A 27,793-nucleotide genomic window follows, 5' to 3' on the forward strand; every position below is an offset into this window, starting at 1 on the left:
AGTTTAGGCAATCAATTTTTTTTTGTTTTTAAATCAACTATTTGGTAAACCTTTAATGGTTTCTAAAACACTCCCAATCCTCAGATTTCCTGCTGTTTTTTGCAACATTGTAAGCCTCTTCTTTTCATCTAATACGATCCATAACTTCCTGAATAAGCCACAAATGGGTATTTCTAGCAAGTTTTAGATTTTCAATGGGATGTATTTTTGTTGAAGGTTTAGAATTGTTTCTTCAAATCTTTGCCGCTGATCATTTACAGAATCAGAGAATTTAGTGTAGGAGGCCATTTGGTCCATCGAGTCTGCACATGCCCTTGGAAAGAGCACCCTACCCAAGCCCACACCTCCACCCTATCCCCGCAACCCCACTGTTGAAGAAATTATAAGTCAGCACTTCGAGTTTTCGCCAAAGGTCCTTTAATTAAACACGAAGTTCATAGAGGGGTTGGAGAGACCACAGTCATTCCAATTGTCCCCGCTTTACAAAGGTAAAGGCAGGCAATTTATATGATACAGTAAGCAATATCTAGGACAGAAAGCATTCTTTAGATTAGCAAGAGACAGAAAACCGAGCAGGCCGGAGTTAGATTTTAATAACAGGCCTTGAGTTCCTTACCTAAGAATTGTATGCTAATGTGCAGCTGTACGCTTGTTTACATTGTATGACCTTCTGACTATTTCATACAGAACTCTTGACTGAAATAAGGCTAAATATCCATCATTCTTTGCCAAGTGCCTATTTCCATGAAATATAGGCAAGCAGCTGGTTAAAATGAATTACGACAACTAATCTGTCAACTAAAGTCGCTTCTACACCCACCCAACCTTTTTTGGACACGGAGGGCAATTTATCATGGTCAATCCACCTAACCTCCACATCTTTGGATTGTGGGAGGAAACCCACGCAGACACAGGAAGAACGCGCAGACTCCGCACAGACAGTGACCCAATAAATCGGGAATCGAACCTGGGACCCTGGAGCTGTGAAGCAACTATGCTAACCACTGTGCTACCTTGCCACCCTTTCAGTTTATTCACCCAGTTAACCTGAGCCAGTTCTCCACTCATACCTAAGTAATTGGCTTTGTTTACATTTACAATTCTTGTTTGCAGTTGGAGTATGTCACTTTCAAACTTAACATGTAATTGAATGGTATTATGATCACTATTTCCAAGAGGATCTTTCACTTTGACATTAGTAATTAACACTGCTTCATTTAGATTTTAGAGTACCCAATAATTTTTTTCCATTTAAGGGGCAATTTAGCGTGGCCAATCCACCTACCCTGCACATCTTTGGGGTGTGGGGGAGGGTGAGACCCACGCAGACACGGAGAGAATGTGCAAACTCCACACCGACAGTGACCCAGGGCCGGGATTCGAACCCGGGTCTTCAGCGCCGTAGGCTGCAGTGCTAACCACTGTGCCACGTACCGCCATACTAGTTCTAAGATAATTTTCTCTGTGGTTGGTTCTGCAATGTATTGCTCCAAGAAAATGGGACAAACGCATCTTCCAGACCATTCTTGCTAATTTGATTGTCCCAGTCTACATAAAGATTAGTCTTTATTAAAGGATGACCACGGCAATATCCTCATTAGCTGTAAATGCAGCAACCTCCAATACAGAACAACAATATTTACACCGATTTCTCCATGCTGTATTTAAGAGTATACAAAATTGTTAACAAAAGTATAACTTTGCCAAATTATTCTGAAAATACATCGAATGGAGTGTGTCCTTAACATACAACAGCGTAGAATATGTTGATATCAGGAAGCTCACTCAGCGCTGAACACAATCAACACTATAAGTAAATTAATTGATCATTCCCTATATGCAAACTAGTTGCTGCTTTTGAGTGTTTTGTGACATTGAGGATTTGTAATACAAGTTCTTTCTTTAATGGGACATGATAGAATACTTTGGCTCTCAAAATATGGTTCTCTACAACAGGTAGAGCACCAGAAATGGTCAAATTGGATTCAATCTTTCACATACAGCTTTGTGTGGAGGCCAGAAAGGAAAAAAGACGTAGATTTAAAAACAAAAGAGTACAGCTATATTATTTAAAACAATTTCACTTAATAACTTTGGAAATTATTTATTAGTAATCACATTTGTCAGCATTTCACAAGCAAAGCAAATACTCTGATCCAGTCTTATCAACACTGGTTTAAATGTAATATGTGGATGAGTACATGAAGCAAATTGCTGCTTTCTGTTAGCTGTGAAATCTAAAATTAATTATGTCACCATTCAGAAACGTTTACTCACATAAACATAACTTCACTATCGTGCATTTAGTAATTTCATTTTAAAATAAAAGGCTTCCCAATGTCCCATTTTGTAAATACACCAGATAATGCAGCACTCAATTATACAAACCAAGATTCTCTGGTGTGACTTGAATTAGTCATTTGCTGCATTTGGGAGGTGCTACAGCGGACTTCAGGGCAGTAACCATAACTTAGGAATTCTCACTCCTGCTCACTATCCAGTGACCCCAGCTGAAAAACATCTGGAGCATAAGTGAGATGAACTTAGATGGTGCCAAGGTTATTGAGCACAAGAACATTACCCATATTTTCATTTCACAAATTGCCGCTGAATGGCTGTGGCTATGCCAGGAATGAAAAGGACAGAGGAACAAAAGTAACAGAGAGGGAAATATTAGAGACATTTACAATTATTTTGAAAAACCATATTCAGTTTAACATTGTGACTTAACATAGCTATATTAAAAAATACAAATACAATAATTTTAAAAGGAGCTAACTTTCAAACATCAAGTAACAATGAGAATCTTCAAACCAATAATGAATAAAGCAAAGTTGTTCCACTAAGATAAAACCTTTAAAACAAAACTCCATACATAGATGTTTTGCTGGAAGAAAGCTTGTTTGAGATTCCTCTTAACTGAAAGCAAACATGCCCTTTCATTCCAATGTCAATACATTGTTCTGCATTCTCAAATTCTATCCCAGGTATGTCACCTATGGACCTGTGACATCCATCCCAGAGGGTGTGGCTGCTCCATCATTGAGTATATTTAAGACTGAGATTGATAGTTTTTGATGTCTCCGAGAATCAAGGACTATGAGTTATGGGAAGGAAAGTGCAGTTGAAGCTCAGCCATGATCACATTGAATGGTGAAGTAAGCTTAGGAGCTGTATGGTCCACATCTGCTCGTATTACTTAATTACTAACTCTCTTGTTAATATCACAAGCTCAGCGAAGCAGTCATGCAAATGCCTGAATTCACCCGAGACCTTGCCTCCCTTCTCATCATATTTTACAGAAATAAACTTATTTAGTTAATGTTATTGACATGCATCGGGTTTTAAACAGATGACAGAAATTCTGATGCATGATTGGAAAAACAGGGCAATATTTCTAACAAGATGAGCAACAATCTCAATTTTCCTGCATTTTCTTTTGTAAGGAGTGAGCATTAAGTTCCAAATGCCATAATTTTCTGCTTTGATTTTGGATCTCCAAAATTTTCAATGTTCCTTTTTACTGGCTCCAACTTCTGTATAGTGATGTTTAGTTATCAACAGGGGCTTTGCGATACTATGCCATAACTAGCAGTTCTCAATCCACTGTAAGCTGCACACTATCCGATTGTCCTTGTTGTTGGTTGTACTTTCGTGCTGAAACAAAACAATATCAGTTAAAATATTTTAAATCAAAGTGTTACACTTGAAAAAAAAAATGTTTGCCAAATAAAATGTAAATTTAACATTCACGGGCAGCATGGTGGCACAGTGGTTAGCACTGCTACTTCACAGCTCCAGGGTCCACGGTTCAATTCCGACCTCGGGTGACTGTCTATGCGGAGTCTGCACATTCTCCCTGTGTCTGCGTGGGTTTCCTCCGGGTGCTCCGGTTTCCTCCCACAGTCCAAAGATATGCAGGTTAGGTGTGGTTATGGGGATAGGGTGGGGGAGTGGGCCTAGGGTAAGGTGCTCTTTCAGCAGGTCAGTGCAGACTCAATGGGACGAATGGCCTCTTTCTGCACTACAGGGATTCTGTAGATTCTATTGATATGAAAGTACAACCCAATGTAGAATAGTAAACTCATCTGCCCTGAGGACTAAAGGGTTAATAGTTCTTTGACCTCCTTCTTAAACTGGTTGCTGCCAGTTTGTCTCCTCAAACTTCCTAACTGGCTACTTTTATACAATTTGTACAGATGCAAAAGCAACTTGTTAATGTGTACTTGCAGTTTCTTATAGATTTATCTTCAACCGTGACCTTTTCTCCACAAAAATACTTGGGTTCTATGGTTCCAAGCTTAAAATACAACTGTAGCAACCATGAGCAGTATTGGTCAAGTTACTGCTCATTGACCGAAGGCTCTCTGCAATCGTCACTGCTGTTTTAAATTCACTGAGATTTCAAGATGGTGGAAAATGCCAAGAATAACCAGTTGACCACAGATAATTCTCGTCAGTTAAAACCTAACTAAGTGGACAAGGTAGTCAAGAAAGCAGACGGAATGCTTGCCTTCATTGGACGGGGCATCGAGTATAAAAACTGGCAAGTCATGCCACAGTTGTACAGAACCTTGGTAAGGCCGCACTTGGAATATTGCGCACAATCCTGGTCACCACACTACCAGAAGGATGTGGAGGCTTTGGAAAGGGTGCAGAGGAGGTTTACCAGGATGTTGCCTGGTCTGGAGGATGTTAGCTATGTGGAGAGGCTGAATAGACTCGGACAGTTTTCATTAGAACGACGGAGGTTGAGGGTTGTAGAAGCCAACTATTTTCTATAGGTAAAAGTGATAGGTAAAAGATAGCTATTTAGCATTAAGCCTCTAGTCTATTAAATACCATTTTAAAACTCACTCATAACCTCAGGTCATTTCAAAACACACATTCAGCATTTCAAAACATAGCTTCAACAGAACACAGCATTATAGATTAAAACAGCATTCCTATGCAGCTATCAAGATAAAGTAACCCAAAGCAAGCTCCATGGCAACAGCATAGAGACCATTGTCCTAACAAGCAAGTCAGCAAGAAACTGGTTCAAGCTGTATGCGATAAGGAAGCTGAATCGCATTCCATAGCTCATATAATACATTTCAGTTAATATTGCACATTACAGACAGACAGCTAACCGTCAAATCAAACTTATTTGATTCTAACCCAAATCAATTAGGATTACATAGGGGTATAGCTAGATGGCTAAAGTCAGATATGATTTGGTATAACCGTGATGGATCTATGGCCATGTCTTACTTCATGAATCATCTATACTTTGATCTAACTTACTCGCTGTCTCTCTTTCATACTTTCACTTTCCAACTCTGACTTTTGAAGTTTTGAAAGCTGTTTGCCGTAAGCAAGAAAATCATTTCTGTATTACTTGAAAGTTAAATTGTCTATGAGATTGCTTCTCTTGACTCCTTTGCTAGCTGGACTTATTAGAGAATAAGACTTTAAATGATTCTCAATTGTAATCAATAGAAACAAATAAAACAGATCTTTATTTGCACCTGAGAAGTTTTAAGTCAAATTTCTACTGAGTTCTAGTGTTTGCAAGTGCCACTAAATCCGCATTGTAGATCTCCACAAGGGGTGACCTGATAGAGGTCTACAAGATTATGAGGAGCATGGATAGTGTGGATGGGTCAGTCACCAGGCGGCATAGGTTTAAGTTCCATGGGGCAAAGTTTAGAGGAGATGTGCGAGGCAGGTTTTCTTACACAGTGGGTGGTGAGTGCCTGGAACAAAGAACAAGAACAAAGAAAGATACAGCACAGGAACAGGCCCTTCGGCCCTCCAAGCCTACGCCGACCATGCTGCCCGTCTAAACTAAAATCTTCTACACTTCCGGGGTCCGTATCCCTCTATTCCCATCCTACTCATGTATTTGTCAAGATGCCCCTTAAACGTCACTATCGTCCCTGCTTCCACCACCTCCTCCAGCACCGAGTTCCAGGCACCCACTACCCTCTGTGTAAAAAAAACTTGCTTCATAAATCTCCTCTAAACCCTGCCCCTCACTCCTTAAACCTATGCCCCCGAGTAATTGACCCCTCTACCCTGGGAAAAAGTCTCTGACTATCCACTCTGTCTATGCCCCTCATAATTTAGTAGACCTCTATCAGGTCGCCCCTCAACTTCCTTCGTTCCAGTGAGAACAAACCGAGTTTATTCAACCGCTCCTCATAGCTAATGCCTTCCATACCAGGCAACATCCTGGTGAATCTCTTCTGCACCCTCTCTTAAGCCTCCACATCCTTCTGGTAGTGTGGTGACCAGAATCTCTACAGCTGCAACATGACTTGCCAATTTTTATACTCAATGCCCTGGCCAATGAAGGCAAGCATGCCAAATGCCTTCTTGACTACCTTCACCACCTGTGTTGCCCCTTTCAGTGACCTGTGGACCTGTACACCAAGATCTCTCTGACTGTCAATACTCTTGAGGGTTCTACCATTCACTGTATATTCCCTACCTGCATTAGACCTTCCAAAATGCATTACCTCACATTTGTCTGGATTAAACTCCATCTGCCATCTCTCCACCCAAGTCTCCAAATGGTCTAAATCCTGCTGTATCCTCTGACAGTCCTCATCGCAATCCGCAATTCCACCAACCTTTGTGTCGTCCGCAAACTTACTAATCAGACCAGTTACATTTTCCTCCAAATCATTTATATATACTACGAACAGCAAAGTTCCCAGCACTGACCCCTGCGGAACACCACCAGTGTTCCGCATTGATCCCTGCGGCACGCATTGCCAGGGCAGGTTGTGGAAGCAGATACATTAATGGCGTTCAAAAGGTATCTTGACAAATACATGGATAGGATGGGTATTGAGGGATACGGCACTAGGAAGTGCTGAGGGTTTTGGCCAAGGGTGGTATCATGACCAATACAGGCTTGGAGGGCCGAAGGGCCTGTTCCTGTGCTGTATTGTTCTTTGTTCCAACAAGACAAAGACTTGGGGCTAATATCTATGATTTAATATGTATATTTTTAAGGATGCAAGCTTCAAAATCCTGAATACCGTTACAAAGAATCGGGACATATTTCCAGGACAAAATAATGGCCAACCAAAATTATATATATTTGGAAACCAGGATTGGTGGAAAAATCTAAATATTTTTATTAGAAATTGAACTATTTGATGTTACATGCCAGTGTGATCTAACCTTACATTTAATATTGAAATCCAAAATGCTTGTAACAAAAAACATTTTTAAATCGTTCCCACCAGAATCTTATTAGAATCTAAAATAAGAAATTCACATAATTACAACCAAGCAATCAGAATGAGAATTGATAGTAGGAGATTGTACGCATGTGAGAAAAACTGAACTTCAATGTGAATCCTAAAACATTAAATAGACATTGTAGACCATAACACCAAAAGAAATAGAAAATGAGAGTAGAAGACCACATGGCTCATCAAGCCTGCTCTATCATACCCAAGATCAGGCAGGAGGATCACAGTGTATCAAGTTCCACAACCTTTTGAGTGACCACTTAGTTGTTTGTTTTGTACAAGGACTCCTTGAACAGTAATACACACAGAAAACAGCTGTACAAAATCACCATCACCAATAACTGGGCTCAGCCATAAGAGAAAACAAAGGACCAGGATACATCCTTCATCCCGGTTGTGTGAGCTGAACTTCGCCAGGGCAGTAATAGGAATCACTTCAATTGGCTTCAGTAAGAGCGGATTGGGAATACCAGGGGAGGGCTAGGATTTAGCAGGCCGGTAGTTATGATACTGGACTAAAAATTTAAAGTGCACGAATTGAGAACCCAATAGCAATTTGAAAAGTTTAATTAATTTAAAAAATAAATTTGGAAAAATTGGTAACAATAAAATCGCAAAAACCACACAACTGATTCACTAATGTGTTTTTGGGAAGGAAACCTGCCATTCTTAACCTACTCGGGCTAATAACAAAAACATTTAGAATCGCACCTTTAACCCAATTTAATGTCCCAAACTCTTCACAGAGAAATTATGAAACAAATTTGACACTGAACCACATAAAGGCAAAAGACAAGAAGCTTGGTAAAAATATAGGAACATCTTAAAGAGGTAGAGAGATTTAGGGGGAATTCCAGACTTTAGAGCACAGGGAGCTGAAGGCAGAGATGTTAAGCCTGGGCAATCAAATCATTGATGCTTCAAGAGGCGAGAATAGAGTAGTTCAGATATCTCAAAGAATACAAGAATTAGAAGCAGGTGAAGAGCATTCAGCCCCTCGAGTCCACTCCATCATTCGCTAAGATTGTGGCTGATGGACTGTGACCTCAATTCCATTCTGCACCCCCCACCCCCCCCCCATAACACTGGCTCCCTCATCAATCTAAAATCTATCTCAGTCCCACACTGGCAGCTGTGCCGTCAGATGACGTCTGCACTGCGCGCTCCGCCAACCCATTGGAAGCCGGGTGGTACGGAGCGGTGCGAATATATGTCATATACCATTCATCTTCATGAGCCCTGCGAACTCCTCACTTGTGAAAGGAGTGTCATTGTCACTGAGCAGCACCTCAGGGAGGCCATGCGTGCTGAAAGATAAACGCATCTTCTCGATTGTATGCCAGGGACGTTGTTCCCACCATCCTTTGTACCTCGAGCCACTTCAATTGGGCATCAATCAATAAGAGGAACATGGATCCTTGAAAAGGGCCGGCGAAGTCTGCACGCAAGCGTGCCCAAGGCTGCCCTGGCCATTCCCAGTGCTGCAGGGGCATGGCCGGCGGAAGTTTCTGATGCTCCTGGCAAATGGAGCAGTTTTGGGCCACCTTCTCAATGTCGGTGTCAAGGCCTGGCCACCTGACATAACTTCACGCCAACATTTTAATTTTGTTCATGCCCGGATGACCATTGTGGAGGTCCTTTAGTATCAGCTCCTGCCTTTTTTTCCGGGACGACCACACGCGTCCCCCACAAGAAGATACCATCTTCAACGCTGAATTCTGACAGCTTGGAGGAAAATGCCTGCAACTCGCCTGGGAGCTGTCTATGCTGCCCACCATACAGGTTTATGTGCCAAACCTTGGATAGGACCGGGTCTGTCTGGGTCAACTCACAGATCCGTGATTCCGTGACAGGCAAGGAGTCCATAAAATTAAGGGTCGCGACCACCTCACCTGTTGTGGGGTCGACAGAGGGCCGGTCATTGAATTTACAATGCAGAAGGAGGCCATTCAGCCGATCGAATCTACACCATAGAACATAGAACAATACAGCGCAGTACAGGCCCTTCGGCCCACGATGTTGCACCGAAACAAAAGCCATCTAACCTACACTATGCCATTATCATCCATATGCTTATCCAATAAACTTTTAAATGCCCTCAATGTTGGCGAGTTCACTACTGTAGCAGGTAGGGCATTCCACGGCCTCACTACTCTTTGCGTAAAGAACCTACCTCTGACCTCTGTCCTATAGCTATTACCCCTCAGTTTAAAGCTATGTCCCCTCGTGCCAGCCATTTCCATCCGCGGGAGAAGGCTCTCACTGTCCACCCTATCCAACTCCCTGATCATTTTGTATGCCTCTATTAAGTCTCCTCTTAACCTTCTTCTCTACAACGAAAACAACCTCAAGTCCATCAGCCTTTCCTCATAAGATTTTCCCTCCATACCAGGCAACATCCTGGTAAATCTCCTCTGCACCCGCTCCAAAGCCACCACGTCCTTCCTATAATGCGGTGACCAGAACTGTACGCAATACTCCAAATGCGGCCGTACCAGAGTTCTGTACAGCTGCAACATGACCTCCTGACTCCGGAACTCAATCCCTCTACCAATAAAGGCCAACACTCCATAGGCCTTCTTCACCACCCTATCAACCTGGGTGGCAACTTTCAGGGATCTATGTACATGGACACCTAGATCCCTCTGCTCATCCACACTTTCAAGAACTTTTCCATTAGCCAAATATTCCACATTCCTGTTATTCCTTCCAAAGTGAATCACCTCACACTTCTCTACATTAAACTCCATTTGCCACCTCTCAGCCCAGCTCTGTAGCTTATCTATATCCCTCTGTAACCTGCTACTTCCTTCCACACTATCGACAACACCACCGACTTTAGTATCGTCTGCAAATTTACTCACCCACCCTTCTGCGCCTTCCTCTAGGTCATTGATAAAAATGACAAACAGCAACGGCCCCAGAACAGATCCTTGTGGTACTCCACTTGTGACTGAACTCCATTCTGAACATTTCCCATCAACCACCATCCTCTGTCTTCTTTCAGCTAGCCAATTTCTGATCCACATCTCTAAATCACCCTCAATCCCCAGCCTCCGTATTTTCTGCAATAGCCTACCGTGGGGAACCTTATCAAACGCTTTGCTGAAATCCATATACACCACATCAACTGCTCTACCCTCATCTACCTGTTCAGTCACCTTCTCAAAGAACTCGATAAGGTTTGTGAGGCATGACCTACCCTTCACAAAGCCATGCTGACTATCCCTGATCATATTATTTCTATCTAGATGATTATAAATCTTGTCTCTTATAATCCCCTCCAAGACTTTACCCACTACAGACGTGAGGCTCACCGGTCTATAGTTGCCGGGGTTGTCTCTGCTCCCCTTTTTGAACAAAGGGACCACATTTGCTATCCTCCAGTCCTCTGGCACTATTCCTGTAGCCAATGATGACATAAAAATCAAAGCCAATGGTCCACCAATCTCTTCCCTGGCCTCCCAGAGAATCCTAGGATAAATCCCATCAGGTCCCGGGGACTTATCTATTTTCAGCCTGTCCAGAATTGCCAACACCTCTTCCCTACGTACCTCAATGCCATCTAATCTATTTACCTGGAGCTCAGCATTCTCCTCCACAACATTATCTTTTTCCTGAGTGAATACTGACGAAAAATATTCATTTCGTATCTCGCCTATCTCTTCAGAATCTACACACAACTTCCCATCCCTGTCCTTGACTGGTCCTACTCTTTCCCTAGTCATTCGCTTATTCCTGACATACCTATAGAAAGCTTTTGGGTTTTCCTTGATCCTTCCTGCCAAATACTTCTCATGTCCCCTCCTTGCTCGTCTTAGCTCTCTCTTTAGATCCTTCCTCGCTACCTTGTAACTATCCATCGCCCCAACTGAAACTTCACACCTCATCTTCACATAGGCCTCCTTCTTCCTCTTAACAAGAGATTCCACTTCTTTGGTAAACCACGGTTCCCTCGCTCGGCACCTTCCTCCCTGCCTGACCGGTACATACTTATCAAGAACACGCAGTAGCTGATCCTTGAACAAGCTCCACTTATCCAGTGTGTCCAACACTTGCAGCCTACTTCTCCACCTTATCCCCCCCAAGTCACGTCTAATGGCATCGTAATTTCCCTTCCCCCAGCTATAACTCTTGCCCTGCGGTGTATACTTATCCCTTTCTATCCTTAACGTAAACGTCACCGAATTGTGGTCATTGTCCCCAAAGTGCTCACCTACCTCCAAATCCAACACCTGGCCTGGTTCATTACCCAAAACCAAATCCAATGTGGCCTCGCCTCTTGTTGGCCTGTCAACAAACTGTGTCAGGAAACCCTCCTGCACACACTGTACAAAAAACGACCCATCTAATGTACTCGAACTATATCTTTTCCAGTCAATATTTGGAAAGTTAAAGTCTCCCATAATAACTACCCTGTTACTTTCGCTCTTATCCAGGATCATCCTCGCCATCCTTTCCTCTACATCCCTAGAACTATTTGGAGGCCTATAGAAGACTCCCAACAGTGTGACCTCTCCTTTCATGTTTCTAACCTCAGCCCATACTACCTCGGAAGATGAGTCCCCATCTAGCATCCTCTCCGCCACCGTAATACTGCTCTTGACTAGCAGCGCCACACCTCCCCCTCTTAGCTTACTAAAACACCTAAACCCCGGAACCTGCAACATCCATTCCTGTCCCTGCTCTATCCATGTCTCCGAAGTGGCCACAACATCAAAGTCCCAGGTACCAACCCATGCTGCCAGTTCCCCTACCTTATTTCGTATACTCCTGGCATTGAAGTAGACACACTTCAAACCACCTACCTGAACACTGGCCCCCTCCTGCGACGTCAAATCTGAGCTCCTGACCTCTATACTCTCATTCTCCCTTACCCTAAAACTACAATCCAGGTTCCCATGCCCCTGCTGCATTAGTTTAAACCCCCCCAAAGAGCACTAACAAATCTCCCCCCCCAGGATATTTGTGCCCCGCAGGTTCAGATGTAGACCATCCTGTCTGTAGAGGTCCCACCTTCCCCAGAAAGAGCCCCAGTTATCCAGAAATCTGAATCCCTCCAGCCTGCACCATCCCTGTAGCCACGTGTTTAATTGCTCTCTCTCCCTATTCCTCATCTCACTATCACGTGGCACGGGCAACAACCCAGAGATAACAACTCTGTTTGTTCTAGTTCTGAGCTTCCATCCTAGCTCCCTGAAAGCCTGCCTGACATCCTTATCCCCTTTCCTACCTATGTCGTAAGTGCCAATGTGGACCACGACTTGGGGCTGCTCCCCCTCCCCCTTAAGGACCCGGAAAACACGATCCGGGACATCACGTACCCTTGCACCTGGGAGGCAACATACCAAACGTGAGTCTCTCACGCTCCCACAAAATCTCCTATCTGTGCCCCTGACTATCGAGTCCCCAATTACTAATGCTCTGCTCCTCTCCCCCCTTCCCTTCTGAGCAACAGGGACAGACTCCGTGCCAGAGGCCCGTACCCCATGGCCTACCCCTGGTAAGTCCCCCCCCCCACAAGTATCCAAAGCGGTATACTTGTTTCTCAGGGGAACGACCGCAGGGGATCCGTGCACTGACTGTTTTATCCCAGTCCCTCTTACAGTTACCCATCTATCTCCAATCTTTGGTGTAACTAATTCCCTGAAGCTGCTATCTATGACCCCCTCTGCCTCCCGAATGATCCGAAGTTCTTCCAACTCCAGCTCCAGTTCCCTAACTCGGTCTTGGAGGAGCTGGAGATGGCAGCACTTCCTGCAGGTAAAATCAGCAGGGACACTAACGGCATCCCTCACCTCAAACATCCTGCAGGAGGAACATTGCACTCCCTTCCCTGCCATCCCTCTAACTTTCTACCAAGATCTGGCTAACAACTAAATTAAATTTTTTATATTAAAAAAAATATTAATAACAATAATAAAATATGGTACTTACCTCACACCAATGGGTTTTATTATTAGGTTAGCGGAGGAGGGCGGGTGGGAGACACTACACGTGTAGTGTCTCGGGTTTCTTCTCTACCAGAATTTATTGGTGAGGGTCTTCCCAGAAGTCCGCGGGTCGACTTCCTGTTCCCACCTTAAACACTAAAAATGTTTTTAAAAAATTTAAAGGAGAGACTTACCTCCCAGAAATCACTTCCGCACTGCCCCCGCTGAAATGGACTAGCCTGCTCCGCTCCTGCTGAAATCGACTTGGCCTGCAAGGTAAGTAAGTTAATCAGTACTTACCTCACCCCAGGCAGCGACCTTTTAAACAGTCCCCTCTGCCTCGCAGCTCCCGCGCTTTTTCAAATTCCCGCGCTGATTCTAAGGTCCCAGCTCTCACTCCCGAACTAAACAGCTGACCTGCAAGGTAAGTAAGTTAATCAGTACTTACCTCACCCCAGGCAGCGACCTTTTAAACGGTCCCCTCTGCCTCGCAGCTCCCGCGCTTTTTCAAATTCCCGCGCTGATTCTAAGGTCCCAGCTCTCACTCCCGAACTAAACAGCTGACCTGCAAGGTAAGTAAGTTAATCAGTACTTACCTCACCCCAGGCAGCGACCTTTTAAACAGTCCCCTCTGCCTCGCAGCTCCCGCGCTTTTTCAAATTCCCGCGCTGATTCTAAGGTCCCAGCTCTCACTCCCGAACTAAACAGCTGACCTGCAAGGTAAGTAAGTTAATCAGTACTTACCTCACCCCAGGCAGCGACCTTTTAAACGGTCCCCTCTGCCTCGCAGCTCCCGCGCTTTTTCAAATTCCCGCGCTGATTCTAAGGTCCCAGCTCTCACTCCCGAACTAAACAGCTGACCTGCAAGGTAAGTAAGTTAATCAGTACTTACCTCACCACAGGCAGCGACCTTTTAAACGGTCCCCTCTGCCTCGCAGCTCCCGCGCTTTTTCAAATTTCAAATTTTCAAATTCCCGCGCTGATTCTCAGGTCCCAGCTCTCACTCCCGAACTAAACAGCTGACCTGTAGAGTGCCCTTAGAAAGAGCACTCTACTTAAACTCATGCCTCCACCCTATCCTCCTAACCTAACCTAACCTTTTTGGACACTAATGGCAATTTAGCATGGCCAATCCACCTAACCTGCACATCTTTGGATTGTGGGAGGAAACCGGACACCCGGAGGAAACCCACACAGTCACAGGGAGAAAGTCCAAACTCTACACAGACAGTGACCCGAGGCTGGAATTGAACCCGGGACCCTGGAGTTGTGAGGCAGCCGTGCTAACCACTGTGCTAAGCAGTGTCACCGTGCCGTCAACAAAAACAACCGGCTCAGTGCATCGGCATTCACAATCTGGGTCCCTGGTTTATGCATTAAAGAATACCTGTAAGCAGCGAGCAGCAAAGCCCAGCACTGGATCCGCGCAGAAGCAATGGGTGGAATTGGCTTATCCTCTCTGAAAAGTCCAAGCAAAGGCCTACGATCGGCCACGATAGTAAAGTGGCGGCCATAAACATATTGGTGGAAGCGTTTCATAAAAAGACCAGTGCCAGGCCCTCCTTTTCAATCTGCGCGTACTTCTTTTCCACTGTAGTCAATGTGCGGGAGGCGAAAGCTATCGGCTGCTCGGCTCCGTTCTCCATCTTGTGGGACAGGACGGTCCCAATCCCATATGGGGAGGCAACGCACGTGATGAGCAAAGGCTTTGCAGGATCATAGTGGGTTAGTAACTCGGACGATGACAGCTGTTGCTTTACCGGCTGAAAAGCGGTTTCTTGTGGCTGACTCCAAACCAAATGTGATTCTTCAACAGAAGGTGCAACGGGGCCAGCGCGATTATCAGATTGGGGAGAAACTTTCCCCAGTAATTTACGAGGCTGAGAAAAGAACAAAGATCTGAAATGTCAGTCAGGGAAGGGGCCCGATGCATTGCGTGCACCTTCTCTGTGATGGGGTGCAAACCTTCGCAGTCCACCTGTCATGTGAGAGTACCTTTAAGAAATGGGTGTTTATAAATGGGTATGTATATAAATATCTGTAGTGAAAGTACCTTTAAGAAATGGGTGTTTACTACTGCAGTGATGTCAGAGAGTGGGTGGAGCTGGGCTGTCTGTCAGCTTTTTACTTTTGTTTTAGGCTGTTTGCTGCAGGGTGTGTTTTAGTTTCGTTTTCAGAGCTGGATAGCTGCAGTCACAGCCAGAAGGTGTATAAATCTCTCTCTGTAATCTAAAGACTGTAAATCGATCCTGGTGATTTAAAAATAATAACAGTAATGACTTTAACCTGATGTGCTTCTGGTAAAAGGTGTTTTAAGTCTTATGGATGTTAAAAGAAAGCTTAAAGGATTACTTAGTGTTGTACTCTTTGGGGGTTGTATTTGAATGAATGGTTGCTAAGATGTTCACTGTTTGTTTTAAAAAAGGTTAACATGAGTTCATAGAATAAACATTGTTTTGCTTTAAAAAATACTTTTCCATTTCTGCTGTACCACACCTGTAGAGCGGGCCGTGTGCTTCCCGTACCACAATCTAGTAAAAGTTGTGGGTCAGGTGAACTCCATGATACACTTTGGGGTTCTCTGAACCCTGGCCCATAACACACGTGATAACTTCCTTTGCCTGAAAGACAAACTTTGTGTGATGTAAATGGAGTCCAACCTCTGAAAAGCGACCTCCAAATTATCTAAATGTTCTCGCTCCGAAACTCCCGTAATCAAAACATCATTTCAGTAAACAGCGACACGTGGCAACCCTCGCAAGATGCTCTCCACGATGCGTTGAAACATAGCACAGGCAGAGAACACTCCAAAGGGCAACCGTGTATACTCATAGAGACCCCTGTGCGTACTGATAGTAACATGTGGCTGGGAGGCAGGGTCCAACACCAGCTGCAGGTAGGCGTGACTCATGTCCAATTTTGTGAATGAGAGTCCGCCTGCAAGCTTCGCGTAGAGATCTTCTATGCGGACATGGGATATCGGTCGAGCCGGGAAGCTGTGTTCACTGTTAGTTTATAGTCGCTGCACAAGCGAACCGTATTATCTGGTTTCGTCATCAGTACAACCGGAACTGTCCAGTCAGCGAAATGGGCGGGCTGATACCCAGGGACTCCAGACAAGTGAGCTTTACTTCTACCTTCTCGAGCAAGGCGGACCTGGCACATCCTGAAATAGTGTGACGTGGATTCCGGGTCACCCTGAAGAAGGGCTATGGCCCCTTTTATCTTCCCGAAACAGGGCTGGAATACACCTGGGTACCGTCCCAGTACCTCCGTCAAACCTCCAGAACCTGTTTGGAGGACGTGCTGCCACTGCAGCCGCAAATGGGCAACCAGTCCCGACCCAACAGGCTGGGCCCATGGCCGCGCACCACGATGAGCGGGAAACGCCACTCCTGGTGTCTGTAAGCGACAGGGGTCATCATAGTCCCAGCAATGTCCAATGGTTCTCCCGTATAGGCAACCAACCTGGCCTGTGTATCGGTCAATGCAAGGGTCTGTACATTGATGCGGTCAAACGTTTTCTGCCCAACCACAGAGACTGCTGTGCCAGTGTCCAACTCCATTTCAAGCGGGTGACCATTGACCCATACCGTCACCTTAATGGGGGCCACACGGGGAGCTGCCACACAATGCAGCTGCAGGCAGTCGGGAGCAGCACTCTCGGGTTCATCCAAATGGAAAGTAGGGCCCCTGAGTTGGCCCCAACTCCTGCTGGAGCGACTGGCCCCTCTGGCACCCTCAGGAACGGTGTCCGCACCGGGGTCAGTGCCCACAAGTCCGACACTGACATGTTTCCTCATCTATTGGTTCTGGAAAAGGTTCACTTCGGGGAGGAATTTCTGATGACCACCAGCATGGGTCCTTACGATGGCCCACCTAACATATGGCAGGGGTACGGGCAGACCTTTTGGCCGAAAGGGGGCACATTCCCTATAGCTCCTGCAGTCCCCGTTTTGAGCTCTCTCGGGACAACGTTATCTGGATGGCCTGTTGAAAAGTCAATGTCGGCTCGGCTAACAGGTTCCTCTGGGTGGCCGCATTGTTGATGCCGCAAACCAAACGGTCTCGTAATCTCTCTGACAAATCACAGAACTCCGCAATCCTGCCCAGCTTGGATAAGAACTCAGCAAGGATTCCCCAGGGGTCCTCTCTGGGGTGTTAAACCGATAAAGCTGGACTATCGTGGACGGGGCTGGGTTGAAATGCTACCCCACCAAAGTTGCAAGTTCATCAAACATTTTACTATCAGGTGCGGCTGGGTATGTAAGGCTTCTTATCACCCCAAACTTATGTGCGCCACAGACGGTTAGCAAAATGACCACCTACCGTTCGTTTTTGGTGATGTTACTCGCTCAAAAGTAGTAACGCATCTGTTGTGCGTACTGGTTCCAACTTTCCAGCGCAGCATCAGACATTCAAATGTCCACAAAGTGGCATGGTGCAACAGAAAAAAAACTCCGAACTGTATCCAACAAAAAGTCCAAGGAGGTGGCTTCAGCAGCGTAGACAGCGACCCAACTTTAACCCTTGTCGCCAGTTTTGAGGGCCACGAAGAATCCAGCACGTGTTTGTAGAGTCAAACAGAAAGTAACTTTATTTACAACGATATATACACAACAGCAGTAGTTCACTACTGCTTCCTCCTCTGGCTGGTACCACACTGCTATACAGCTGCAAATACTGGTGATTGCCCCACCCCCACCCTCACTGGGGGAGCTCATACTCACCAAGAGTCATGGGATAGTCAATTGTCCACAGCCAAGAGGATCCAGGCAGGTTATAACAGGTTTCATGATTATCATTAGACTTTTAATTCCAGATTTCTATTGAATTCAAATTTCACCATCTACCGGCTGCGATTCGAACTCCATCTCCAGAGCATTACGTGGGGTCCATGGATTACTGGTCCAGTCACACTACCAATACGCCCTCACCTTCCCTCAACATCCTTCTCACCACTCACATCCCATCAAGTTTTGAGTCTTCAGCAAAGGTAGAAACATGAGGCGTGATTCTCCGAGCATCCGCGGCGAAATCGCGATCAGCACGGGGGCGGAAAATGGGCGTCGACGCCGAAATTCAGTGCGACGCCGCTCCCACGATTCTTTGGTCCCTGGTGAATCGGCACGAATCGTGCACGCGCGGTCTACGTGGCACGGGTAGGGTACCATTGACAGAGGCCCTCGCGGCAATTCTCCGAGGACAACTGGCCGAGTTCCCGATGGCGTGGTTCTAACCACGTTTTGCCTGTCGCGAACGGCCGGTAGCAGCTGCAGACTCAGTCCACAGCCGCCCTGACGGTGGGCGGGGGTATCCTTCACCGGAGGTTGGCCTCACGGACAGCCAGGCAAGTGATCGGACGGCACCGTTCCGCAGGTGCGCGTGATCTCGGGGGGTGGGGGGGGGGGGGGGGGGGGGAGAGCCTACTTCGTCCATCATGGTCCGCCATGTCGCACGGGCGGCCGGAAGTGCAGGGCCCCGTATCCGCAGCCATAGCTGCTGGAAGCACAGGAAGCACTCCGGGGCCCTGCAAGCCCCCTGCAAATTGGAGAATCACTCTGGACTTTCTTAAGGAAAGTCCAGAGTGAAACGCCCGCGATTTGATGCTGGCGTGGGGACATAGCCCCATTATTGGAGAATCCCGTCCATTATGTTTGGTTCCGTCATTCAAATCATTGATATCTATTGTGAAGAGCTGGGGCCCAAGCACTGATCCCTGGGGGAACCCACTAGTCACCACTCCAAACAAACCCATTTATTCCTACTCTGTTTCCTGTCTGCTCATCAATTCTCAATCCATGCCAATATACTATCCCCAATCCCATGCATTTTAATTTTATGCACTAACCTCTTATGGGTCTTTATCAAAAGCTTTCTGAAAATCCAAATACACCACATCCACTGGTTCACCCGTATCAACGTCATCAAAAAACCCCAATATGTTTGTCAAACATGATTTCCCTTTCATAACTCCATGTCTAATCAAGCTGATACTTTCTTGTTTTCCTGTTATCACATCCTTTGTAATAGGCTCCAGCATTTTCCCTGTAGGAATTCTGTGGTTCTACTACTGATGTTAAGTTAATCGGTCTGTAATTCCCTGTTTTCTCTCTCTCTCCATTTTTAAATGGTGGGGTTACATTTGCTATCCTCAAATTTGCCAGGACTGTCCCAGAACCTACAGAATTATGGAAGATGAGACCCAACGCATACATTTCCATGGTCACCTGATTTAGTACCCTGGGATGTAGATTATCAGACCCTGGGTATGTATTGGTTGTCAGACCCATCTCTCAAAATAACTTTTCAAATTCCCAACGATTCCTCCTCCTTCTCACTAGACACTTGCATTTCCTCAGCATTTCTGGGAAGTTATTTGTGTCTTCTTCCATGAAGACAGAACTAAAGTAATTGCTTAATTGCTCTGCCATTTCTTTGTTCTCTATTAGAAACTCTCCTGTTTCAGACTAAGGACATTACATTAGTCTTCACTAATCTTTTTCTTTCTACATACTTGTTGAAGCTTTTGCAGTCTGCTTTTACATTTCTTGCAAGTTTACAGCCAGACTCTATTTCCCCTCTTTTTTAAAATAAATTTAGAGTATCCAATTATTATTTTTTTCAATTAAGGGGCAATTTAGCGTGGCCAACCTACCCTGCACATTTTTTGGGTAGTGGGGGTGAGACCCACGCAAACACGGGGAGAATGTGCAAATGCCATACAGACAGTGACCCAGGGCCGGGATCGAACCCGAGACCTCAGCGCCGTGAGGCAGCAGTGCTAACCACTGCACTGCCGAGCCGCCCCTCTTAATCAATATCTTGGTCCTCCCCTTTGCTGAATTTTAAACTGCTGTCAATCCTCAGGCTTGCTACTTTTTCTAGCAACTTTATATGCCTCCTCTTTCGATCTAATACTATCCTTAATTAATTTTGTTAGCCATGATTGAGCGGTTTTTCCTGTTATGTTTTTGTGCCAGAAAGGAATGTATAACTGTTGCAATCCATACATTCATTTCTTAAATATCTATCCACCATCATGCTTTTTAATTCCCTCCCTAACAGCACAGTGGGTGTAGCTGCACCTCAAGGACTGCAGCGGTTCAAGAAGGCAACTCACCATCACCATCTCAAGGGCAACTAGGGATGGGCAATAAATGCTGGTCTAACCAGCGACGCTCACATCCCATAAATGAATAATGTTTCTCAACCAACTTATGTCTCATTTCTTCATGGTGTCATTTAGGATCCTGGTTTTGAATTGGATGACTTCACTTTCCATCCTAATGAAGAATTCTATCATGTTATGGTCACTCTTCCCTAAAGGACCCCACACTAGATTGTTAATTAACCCCTTCTCATTGTACCATACAGATACTGAGAATTGACATTTGAAAATTAAAACATTTTTAGCAAATCAGTGCGGAACATACTTACCAATGTAGTACATTTCTAATTGTTGGCGTAAGCGAACGTTTTGTAAATTGTCATAGAAGTTGGGCTCAGGTGCTGGATCAGCAGCCGGAGGAACAGTAAATATCCGCATGATCTTCCTTTTATTTCTAAAATTAAAACTTTAGATTAACTTTATGAAGTCAGTAAAGATCAAATTGAAATAAGAGGCCAAGGTAATTATAAGAGAAGCTATCGGCCCCTCTGAACCCATTCCACTGAATTATCTCGAGGGTCACTCTGCAGCAGAGGGGCTGGTGCATCCTCAGAGAGAGGGACAGAGGGAGGGAGAAGGAGGAAGAAAAGACAATGATCTAGGATGGGAGTGGTCCCCAGCGATCGGGGGCTCCCAGCGGGACGGGGGCTCCCAGCAGGATGGGGCAGTCCCAGCGGGAGGGGGGCTCCCAGCGGTGCGGGAGGGGGGTCCCAGCGGGATGGGGGAGTCCCAGATGGAGGGGGGTCTCCAGCGGGACGGGGGCTCCCAGCAGGATGGGGAGTCCCAGCGGGATGGGGGTCTCAGCGGGATGGGGGAGTCCCAGCGGGATGGGGGTCTCAGCGGGATGGGGGAGTCCCAGCGGGATGGGGGTCTCAGCGGGATGGGGGAGTCCCAGAGGGAGGGGGGTCTCCAGTGGGACGGGGGCTCCCAGCAGGATGGGGAGTCCCAGCGGGATGGGGGTCCCCAGCGATCGGGGGCTCCCAGCGGGACGGGGGCTCCCAGCAGGATGGGGAGTCCCAGCGGGATGGGGGAGTCCCAGAGGGATGGGGGTCTCAGCGGGATGGGGGTCTCAGCGGGATGGGTCAGTCCCAGAGGGAGGGGGGTCCCCCAACGGGGCGGGAGGGTCCCAGTGGGTGGTGCAGGGCTTTGGGTCGGGGGCAGGGCGACGGTCAAGGGGCGGGGCTCTAGGTGGGGTCAGAGGGTGGGGCTCTGGGTCAGGGCGGGGCTCCGGGGGCGGGGCTAATGGTCTGGGGGCGGGGCTCTGGGTGGGGTCAGAGGGTGTGGCTCCGGGGTCACTCACTTGCGCGCGTACACCAGCAGTCCGAAGCTGACCAGGATGGCGATCAGATAGACGTTGGTGGCGTCGTTCCAGGCCTCGTGCACCGTGTAGTCCATCCCCGCGCTGCCCGCCCCGGCTCCGGCCATCCCGCCCCGGCCCCCGGCCCCGCTCTCTCCGCTCCCCGGCCCCGCTCTCTCCGCTCCCCGGCCCCGCTCTCCCCGGCCCCGCTCTCTCCGCTCCCCGGCCCCGGTCCAAGCTGCGGATCCTCCTTTGTGCCGGAAGTGTGCGCGGTTTTTGGATCCAGGTTAAGGGTCAGGGTTCAGGAGGGTCACGGGGCTGTCACTCTCTCCGCGCCTGGGGCCGAACCGCAGCTTCAGCGCCATTTGTCATCAGCCCGGAGCCCCCAGCCCCAGCTCAGAGCCCCAGCCCGGAGCCCCCAGCCCGGAGCCCCCATCCCGGAGCCCGGAGCCCCCAGCCCGGAGCCCCCATCCCGGAGCCCGGAGCCCCCAGCTCGGAGCCGGAGCCCCCATCCCGGAGCCCCCAGCCCGGAGCCCCCAGCTCGGAGCCCCCATCCCGGAGCCCCCAGCCCGGAGCCCCCAGCCCGGAGCCCCCAGCCCCAGCCCGGAGCCCCCAGCCCGGAGCCCCCATCCCGGAGCCCGGAGCCCCCAGCTCGGAGCCCCCATCCCGGAGCCCCCAGCTCGGAGCCCCCATCCCGGAGCCCCCAGCTCGGAGCCCCCAGCCTGGAGCCCCCAGCCCCAGCCCGGAGCCCCCAGCTCGGAGCCCCCATCCCGGAGACCCCAGCTCGGAGCCCCCATCCCGGAGCCCCCAGCTCGGAGCCCCCAGCTCGGAGCCCCCATCCCGGAGCCCCCATCCCGGAGCCCCCAGCTCGGAGCCCCCATCCCGGAGCCCCCAGCTCGGAGCCCCCAGCTCGGAGCCCGGAGCCGGAGCCCCAGCTCGGAGCCCCCAGACCGGAGCCCCCAGCTCGGAGACCCCAGCTCGGAGCCCCCAGCTCGGAGCCCGGAGCCCCAGCTCGGAGCCCCCAGCTCGGAGCCCGGAGCCGGAGCCCCAGCTCGGAGCCCGGAGACGGAGCCCCAGCTCGGAGCCGCGTCCATTTGGAGTCTGACCTTTCCAGGATGCTGAGTGGCCAAGTTACAATAGCCGGCCCTGGGTCACTGTCCGTGTGGAGTTTGCACATTCTCCCAGTGTTTGCGTGGGTTTCACCCCCACAACCCAAAGATGTGCAGGGTAGGTGGATTGGCCACAATAAATTGCCCCTGAATTGGAAAAAAAAAGTTACACGTCTGGGTCCCACATGGAATCAACATTATAACTTGATTCTTATCCCCTCTATTTCATTTGCATGGAAAAAATATTCAAAATGCTACACTTACAGTCCTCAGTCTTCTGCCCATACATAATGTGAGCACCCGTTCAGATCAGACGGACCTGAACGGAAAGGACTGACGGTGTTCGGGCTCCCCCAGTTGGGTCTGCGACACCCTTTGGGATAGGTCCAGCCGACCGGTAGTTGCAGCAAAGATACGGGGACAGCCCATCGAGTTTCTCTGGGACACAGGAGGGTCCCGCACCACAATAAATTCCTCCACCATGTTTCAAAAAGACACGTGGCCCACTACAGCCACTATCACCCTCAGCGGCTTTACAGGCCACTCACAACAGGGACACATCACAGCCCCTGTACCCATTCAAATCAGCAACATCACCACCAAGCACCCCGTAGTTTTAGTCGATCTGCCCCACACAGCAGAACACATTTTGGGCATAGACTTTATGAATTCCCACAACCTATCCTTTGGTCCAGTCAACCAATATGTCTGGAAAATGGCAAAATCCACAAGAGCCCACGCAATGCTCACAATAGGTGAATACGCCAACAAAATTAGCGCAGTAGGCGAATTTTGGTTTAACCCGACGACAATTAGCAAGGACAAGCAGGTTAGGGCAGTGTTACAAAAGAACAGGACAGCATTCGCAACCCACAAACACGACTGTGGCCAGATGACTGGCTCAGTACAAATCACAGGACCTGACCCTAGACCCCAAAAGCAATATGGATTTCCCCAAGAGGCAGAAGGAGATATCTCAAAGGTAATCAACAGCTTATTAGAGCAGGGTGTACTTAGATCAGTAGCCTCCACTAATAATGCACCGATTTGGCCAGTGAGAAAGCCCGATGGATTATGGCGACTGACCATCGATTACCGGGAATTCAACAAAATCACCCCCGCAGCAGTCCCCACAGTAGCAACAAGTCCCGAGACCATGCTCAAGCAGGGACTGAATTCCCGATACTTTACGGTTTTGGATATCAGTAATGGATTCTGGTCCATTCCATTGGCAAAGGGGTGCCAGTACAAATTTGCCTTCACCTTTAAAACCCAACAGTACACGTGGACATGCCTTCCACAAGGATTCCACAACTCCCCCTCCATTTTCCACCGACTGCTGGCAAATGGTTTAGCCAAATTTTCTCGCCCCGAATGTCTGGTCCAGTACGTAGACGACCTACTACTGCAGACAGACACCAAGGAAGAGCACATCGAGCTTCTGTCCGAACTCCTGGAACTCCTACAAGCAATTTGGATGTAAAGTTAACCCCAAAAAGGCCCAGATTTTGGAAAAAAAGATGATATATTTGGGTACAATTATCACGCACAGTAAACACGAGATCGAGCACAAAAGAATTGACTCAATTGCCAAATTGCCCCTTCCCCAAAAAGTTTCAGCCCTCCGGTCGTTTTTAGGACTGGTTGGCTATTGCCGAAACCACGTTGACGGTTTTGCCAGCAAGGCAGCGCCCCTCTCAGACCTCCTAAAGAAATGAGCCCCCTGGGAATGGCTTCCGCAGCATATGGATGCTGTGGACTCGTTGAAACAAGCACTCATAGCAGCCCCCGCACTACAAGTTCCAGACCCGCTTTCCCCCCTTCGCTATAGAGGTAGCAAGCACAGACCGCACCCTTTCTGCCGCGCTCCTTCAGGAACGGCACGAACAGTTAAGGCCCGTGGCTTACGTCTCCAGACTTTTAGATGCTGTGGAGCAGGGATTCTCAGCCTGTGAAAGGCATCTACTCACAGTTTTTTGGGCAGTACAGTATTTTGCACACTTAACCAGCCTGAACCCCATCACAATCCTCAAGGAACACACCCCCACCCAATCTTTACTGGACGGACGACTCAAGGACGGTACAGTTAGTCAGATTAGAGCAGCCAGATGGACCTTTCTTTTGCAGGGACGGGGCATCACTGTTAAAAGGACAAAGACCGACTTCCGGCTGCGGCGATGACCAGCTAAGCGGCACATTTCGGCGGCTCCAGCTCCCCCCCCCCCCCCCCCCCCCAGCGGAAAAGAAAAATATCGGCGGCAGTGGCCAGATCTCGGAGAATCCTCGAGGGCAGCGGCAGAAGGAAGAAAGGAGCAAGGTGGCGGCGGAGGGAGCCCAGGCGACATGGGGACCGGACCAGGATGAGTTTCTAAGACGGTGTGTGGAGCTGTAAAAAAGGAGGTGCTGGCCCCGAAGCTACAGGCAATCGAGGGGCTTAAAGAGACACAAAAGGCCCAGGAGATAGAGCTCCGTGTGGTGGAGCAGAAGGTAACGGACAACGAGGATGAGATCCTGGGCCTAGCGGTCAAAATGCAGACGCACGAGGCGCTCCATAAGAAGTGCAACGAAAGGATTGAAGTCCTGGAAAACAGATCACGGAGAAAGAACCTCCGGATCCTGGGTCTCCCCGAGGGAGTGGAAGGAGCTGACGGCGGGGCTTACGCGAGCACGATGCTACGCTCGCTAATGGGAGCTGAGGCCCCTTGGAAGTGGAATGGGCCCACCGGGTCCCTGCGAGGAGACCAAAGGCGGGAGAACCACCTAGGGCGATGATCGTACGATTTCACCGCTTCAATGACAGAGAGGTGGTTCTGAGATGGGCCAAGAAGGTACGGAGTAGCAGATGGGAGAATGCGGTGATACGAGTGTATCAGGATTGGAGTGCAGAGGTGGCGAGAAGGAGGGCGAGTTTCAATCGAGCCAAGGAGGTGCTGCACAAGAAGAAAGTGAAGTTCGGGATGTTGCAGCCGGCGCGATTGTGGGTCACGCACCAGGATAGACATTACTATTTCGAAACGGCAGAAGAAGCATGGACCTTCATTCAAAACGAGAAACTGGACCAGAACTGAGGGACTGATGTTGGAGGGGAAACGACAATGCTGATGTCTATAGCGATGTAAATTGGGGAGGGGGACACACAGAGAAATGTGGGTGCCGGTGGGGGGGGAAGAAGAGACACAGGTGGGGAATGGGGCGGTAGGGGGAGCTGCGCCATGAGGGCGGGATGGTTCTAGAGAGCGCGGGGTTTCTTTTTCCCGCGTCAGAGAGATGATGGCGGGAAGATAGGCGCAAGGAGGATGGGAGTTCCTCACACGGGGGGGTCAAGGAGAGAGCGGGAGAAGCCGGGGTCAGTTGAAGTCAGCTGACTTTCGGAAGCAATATGGGGGGAGTAACCATGCTAGATGGGGATCTAGCGGGGAGGGGGGGGGGAACAACTGGGTTGCTGCTGCAGAGATCGAAAGGGAGCTGGTAAGAGAAGCCGGGGTCAGTTGAAGTCAGCTGACTTTCGGAAGCAATATGGGGGGAGTAACCATGCTAGATGGGGATCTAGCGGGGAGGGGGGGGGGAACAACTGGGTTGCTGCTGCAGAGATCGAAAGGGAGCTGGTAAGAGAAAAGGTGGTCGGGGCGGGAATGCGCCGCCTGGGGGACGGGTGGGTGCGCGGAACCGGGACGTGGGACTGGCCCAGAGAGGGTGATGGCTAGTCGACAGGGGAGGGGGGGCGGGCAGCCCCCCCAGTCCGGCTGATCACGTGGAACATGAGAGGCCTAAATGGGTCGATTAAGAGGGCCCGAGTGCTCGCGCACTTAAAGGGACTGAAGGCAGACGTGGCCTTGCTTCAAGAGACACATCTGAAGGTGGCGGACCAGGTTAGGTTAAGGAAAGGGTGGGTGGGACAGGTGTTCCACTCAGGGCTGGACGCAAAGAATAGAGGGGTGGCCATATTGGTGGGGAAACGGGTGTCGTTCGAGGCTAGGAACATTGTAGCGGACAGCGGGGGCAGATATGTGATGGTGAGTGGCAGACTGCAGGGCATGGAGGTCGTGCTGGTCAATGTATATGCCCCGAATTGGGATGATGCGGGATTTATGAAGCGGATGCTGGGACGCATTCCGGACCTGGAGGTAGGAAACCTGGTAATGGGGGGGGACTTCAACACCGTGCTAGACCCAGGGTTAGATAGATCTAGATCCAGGACCGGAAGAAGGCCGTCAGCGGCCAAGGTGCTTAGGGGGTTTATGGACCAAATGGGGGGAGTGGCTCCGTGGGGATTTGCTAGGCCGCTGGCCAAAGAGTTCTCCTTTTTCTCCCATGTCCATAAGATATACTCCCGGATAGATTTCTTCATTTTGGGAAGGTCACTGATTTCGAGGGTGGAAGGAACTGAGTACTCGGCCATAGCTGTTTCAGACCATGCCCCACATTGGGTGGATCTGGAACTAGGAGAGGAGAGGGAGCAACGCCCACTCTGGCGACTGGATGTGGGATTATTGGCGGATGAGGGAGTCTGCGGAAGAGTGCGGGGATGTATCGAAAGGTACCTGGAGGCCAACGATGATGGGGAGGTCCGAGTGGGGGTAGTATGGGAAGCGCTGAAGGCGGTGGTCAGGGGAGAGTTGATCTCCATCAGGGCTCACAAGGGGAAAACAGAGGCCAAAGAAAGGGAAAGATTACTGGGGGAGATTATGAGTGTGGATAAAAAATATGCGGAGGCCCCGGATGAAGGACTATACAGGGAGAGGCGACGACTCCAGACGGAGTTCGACCTGCTGACCACAGGGAGGGCAGAGGCACAGTGGAGGAAGGCACAGGGGATGAGATATGAATATGGGGAAAAGGCGAGTCGCCTGTTGGCCCACAAGCTTCGAAAGAGGACAGCGGCGAGGGAAATAGGGGGAGTTAGGGATGAAATGGGAACCACGGTGCGGAGAGCAGGGAAGATAAATGAGGTGTTTAAGACCTTTTATGAGAGGTTATATAGGTCCCAACCCCCGGAGGGAAAAGAGGGGATGCAGCAGTTTCTGGACCAACTA

The 27,793-nt window shown here is 48.7% G+C and overlaps 1 protein-coding gene across 1 annotated transcript; it reads right to left on the minus strand.

Moving 5' to 3' along the window:
• Nucleotides 1-400: 400 nt before the first annotated feature.
• smim19 (small integral membrane protein 19) lies at nt 401-21,820 on the minus strand. Its single transcript, XM_072495171.1, has 3 exons — nt 21,655-21,820; nt 20,624-20,748; nt 401-3,657 (listed from the first exon to the last, which is right to left on the minus strand). Exons 1-3 carry the CDS (start codon nt 21,777-21,779, stop codon nt 3,599-3,601), a joined length of 309 nt encoding a protein of 102 aa, XP_072351272.1. The 5' UTR covers nt 21,780-21,820; the 3' UTR covers nt 401-3,598.
• Nucleotides 21,821-27,793: the final 5,973 nt, after the last annotated feature.

This window comes from Scyliorhinus torazame, chromosome 3, assembly GCF_047496885.1.
Source record: "Scyliorhinus torazame isolate Kashiwa2021f chromosome 3, sScyTor2.1, whole genome shotgun sequence".
NCBI lineage: Eukaryota > Metazoa > Chordata > Chondrichthyes > Carcharhiniformes > Scyliorhinidae > Scyliorhinus > Scyliorhinus torazame.